Source organism: Ceratotherium simum, chromosome 21 (assembly GCF_057802395.1).
Source record: "Ceratotherium simum simum isolate JZ-2026a chromosome 21, ASM5780239v1, whole genome shotgun sequence".
Taxonomy (NCBI): domain Eukaryota; kingdom Metazoa; phylum Chordata; class Mammalia; order Perissodactyla; family Rhinocerotidae; genus Ceratotherium; species Ceratotherium simum.
The window spans coordinates 189421-192602 of NC_141920.1; the positions used below are offsets into that span (position 1 = coordinate 189421).

General features: G+C 64.3%; 1 protein-coding gene across 1 annotated transcript; it reads left to right on the top strand.

The window, feature by feature from the left end:
* The first annotated feature begins 224 nt into the window (after positions 1-224).
* Positions 225-1148, top strand: LKAAEAR1 (LKAAEAR motif containing 1). The gene is made up of 3 exons (XM_004430506.3): positions 225-629; positions 888-1007; positions 1089-1148. Exons 1-3 carry the CDS (start codon positions 225-227, stop codon positions 1146-1148), a joined length of 585 nt encoding a protein of 194 aa, XP_004430563.1.
* Positions 1149-3182: the final 2034 nt, after the last annotated feature.

Consider the following 3182-nt stretch of genomic DNA (forward strand, 5'->3'; position numbering starts at 1 on the left):
AAGCTGAGTGGGTCAGAAAGTCGCAGCTTCCTGCAGGACCGAGAAGGGAGGCTGAGCTGATGGGGACTGTGCTTGGCTTGGCAAATGTGGCTGCGGGGAGTCCAGAGCGGCCGGAGCTGGGAGCGCACGGTGGGGCCAGGCCGGAGGGGCGGGCAGGTGCCCAACTGACACCGCTTGGCCACCAAAGGGAAGCCCTCTTCCCTCGGCAGGGGGCAGGGCCGAGGATGCAGCCCCCGCCGCCGGCGACGGAGGGGGGGCGCACAGTCCTGCGGGAGCGAGCGGGACAGGGCGCACAGGACGCAGGGTTCCGTCAGGAGCGCGCCAAGGGGGCGCCCGCGCCAGAGCCCCCCAAGCCCGGCTGGGCCCTAACGCTGGAGGGGCTGGCGGCCGCACCCCCCGCGCAGCGCCACCGCCAGCTGCTCTTCGGCGACGTGCTTGAGGACGTGGGCGCGGCGGCCTCCATCTTCCCGCGCGAGTCTGTGGAGCTGGGGTACCAGATGCCCGACCCGCGCGCGTGGACGCAGCCGCTAGAGCCGGCGGAGCGCCAGGAGCGGCTCCTCGGCGTCCTCAAGGCAGCCGAGGCCCGAGGCCGAGTCCGCGCCTTGCGACTGCGCTACACCCGCATGCGGGTGAGGCGAGCGGGCCGGAGGGAGGGGGCGGAAAGGCGAGAAGGTTGGGGGGCAGGCCAGGAGAGCAGAACGGCCCGGCCCCCGTGAGGCAAGGGGCGGGGTGCAGACGGATCAAACGCGGGGCGGAGGGGGTACCAGTTGGGATGCCCTGCGGGAGGGGGCTGGGTGGAGGCGGACGGGGAGTGGGGCAACTGCCCGCCTGGGTGCTCTGCAAAACGTCACGGAGGCCCAGAAACACCCCCGACCCCGGGACCGCAGGCGGAGGAGATCTCGCTCCTCATTCTGCATCAGAAGTCCGCGCGCGCCGCCATCCGGCTAGAGCTGTTCCTGCCGCCGCTGAAGCCCACGCGGATCCGGGACCCCCTGGACCGTCAAGAGGTGCCTGCCAGCCCGGGAAGGGGCAGAGAGGGGGCCCCGCCCGCCTCCCCGCACACCTGGCCCCAGCCTTCTCCCCCGCAGCGGAGGCGCGTGGAGACCATCCTGGAGGAGAAAGTCGATGGCAGCATCTTCCCGCGTTGACGGTGACCCCACAGCGCGCGAACGTGCCCCACCCTCCCACATAAAGCTCTCGTTCTCCAGGCGCCCCCTGTTCTTTCCCCTCCCCCTCTCCAGGTTCGCCGGGAGGGAAGGGGGAGTATGGATGCTGCCTCTCCCCCATCCGATGCCACAGACATCAGGGTACACAGCATGGGGCTCCTCCAACAAAGCAGGAAGGTGCAGGTGGACAGGCGGGCATCAGATTAACAGAGGACAGAGACACTCCTAATCTCCCGAATCCTGGGATGCCCCCATCAGGCAACCTAGTGCCCTGGGAGTCCACGAGGGCCCCCAGTCTGGGGGCACAGGAGGTAGAGCCTGGCTTGGCAACAGTCACAGCCCAGAAGTAAGGGCAGGCTTGAGGAGAAAGTGGAGCCCAAGTGGGACGCCAGATTGCAGGTCATTTCATCAGGGGATCAGGGAAGAGGGTAATAATCTGGGCGGGGGGTGACTGCACAAGCCAAAGCTGGCCTTTGGGGCATCAGCCTTGCCCAGGAGGTCCTCCAGAGGACCGAGAGACTGGGGAAGGGAGACCCCTCAGGGAGGCCCCAGTGCCCCAGACAGAAAATCACCCTCTGGGTTTTCTTTCAATTCTGAATGGCCGCCTCTGCTCCCCTCTGCCCCCCTTACCGGCCCACCACACACACAGACATATTCACACACAGGACAGGAAGGAAACCAGCCCTGTCCCATTCTAACAAACCCTTGCCCTGCACCCCCTCTGGGGTCTGAAAAGCCTCCCCAGTTTCTGGGCAGGTCTCCCCTTGGAGAATTGACTCTTCTCGTCAACACAGACTCTTCGCAGAGTCTGGGACTTCTCTAGGGCCCCTCTGCCTTTTCCTCGCTCCCAGCCCCTCCCAGCCCGTGGCTGCAGTGGTGGGGGCTGCAGGGACTCAGCCAAGCCCCGTCCCCTGCCAGGGGGCTCCTGCTGAGTCAGCCCGCAGAGAAGGGATCCAGGAGGGGTGCATTCTTTACTGGCAGAGGGCAGAGCTGGGGTCTGACAAGAAATCCTGCATCATGACAGATGGTGCCCTCCCTGACCTGGCTCAGGGCAGGACAGAGCTGCAGGGGGACCTGGGCTCTCTGTGCCCTCAGCAAGCCCTTTCCCCCTGCACCTGACCCTTTGCCCTTTCTGAGCTGTCACTGCCCTTGGCCCTGATCCAAGCCCAGAAGTACTTGTGGAGCTGGAGTCTGGCAGCTCCAGGAGGGAGGGGAGAGCTATGTATGGTTGGGGGGTGGGGTTACAGGCAGGGAGGGGGAGGAGGAACAGAGCGAGAGAAGGTGGCTTGGGCTGAGGACAGAGAGACAGGGAAGGGGAGGCAGTCTCCCTGTCCAGGAGTGGCGGCCACTGCACCCTGACACACAGGAGGACAGCCAGCCCTGGCCCCTGGCCAAGCCCCGGGCAGTCTGGACCCCAGCATTCTGCCTCTGGGGGATGTACCGAGTGCCTAGGATGATTTCATCTGTTTAGTAAAGCACACTTTATTTCATCACTTCTCTGAGCCTCCATTTCTTCATCTTTAAAATCAAAGTCTTGTGGGTCTCACTTGGCACTGTGCCCCACGCGGTGACCCCACACGGTCACTCTGCATCAGGCAAGCACCAGATGACAGAGGGACGAGACAGATGCACAAGCCCTGAGGAGAAGGCCAGCAAGAAGCTGGGCTCACAGGCTGCTCTGCACCAGACCTCGAACTGGTACATGGGTGCCCTTTGATCCTCATGCCAGGGAGGGGTCCCTAGGTCTGCAGAGGAGACCAGGGAAAGTGGCTGAGGACATTTCTGCGGGGTCTAGAGGAGGCTTCTGCTATGGGAGAGCAAAGCATGTGGGCCAAGGCCCAATGTATTGGGGTTGTGAGGGATCAGGTGGGTCCTCGGGACTGGGAGCTCATGCTCTGGCTAGAGGGTCCTGGGTTCAGATCCCATCTCCAGCATTATGTGCTGCGTCGCCTTGAAAGAGTTCCTGCCCAGCCCACCTAGGTTCCTCCTGTGGAATACAGGGATGCTCTGTGCAGA

Excerpts from the sequence above, each read along its gene's own strand:
- LKAAEAR1 (XM_004430506.3), top strand. The coding sequence starts at position 225 with ATGCAGCCCCCGCCGCCGGCGACGGAGGGGGGGCGCACAGTCCTGCGG. Across the intron at positions 630-887 it reads TGCGCTACACCCGCATGCGG|GCGGAGGAGATCTCGCTCCT; the intron begins GTGAGGCGAGCG and ends CCGGGACCGCAG. Across the intron at positions 1,008-1,088 it reads ACCCCCTGGACCGTCAAGAG|CGGAGGCGCGTGGAGACCAT; the intron begins GTGCCTGCCAGC and ends TCTCCCCCGCAG.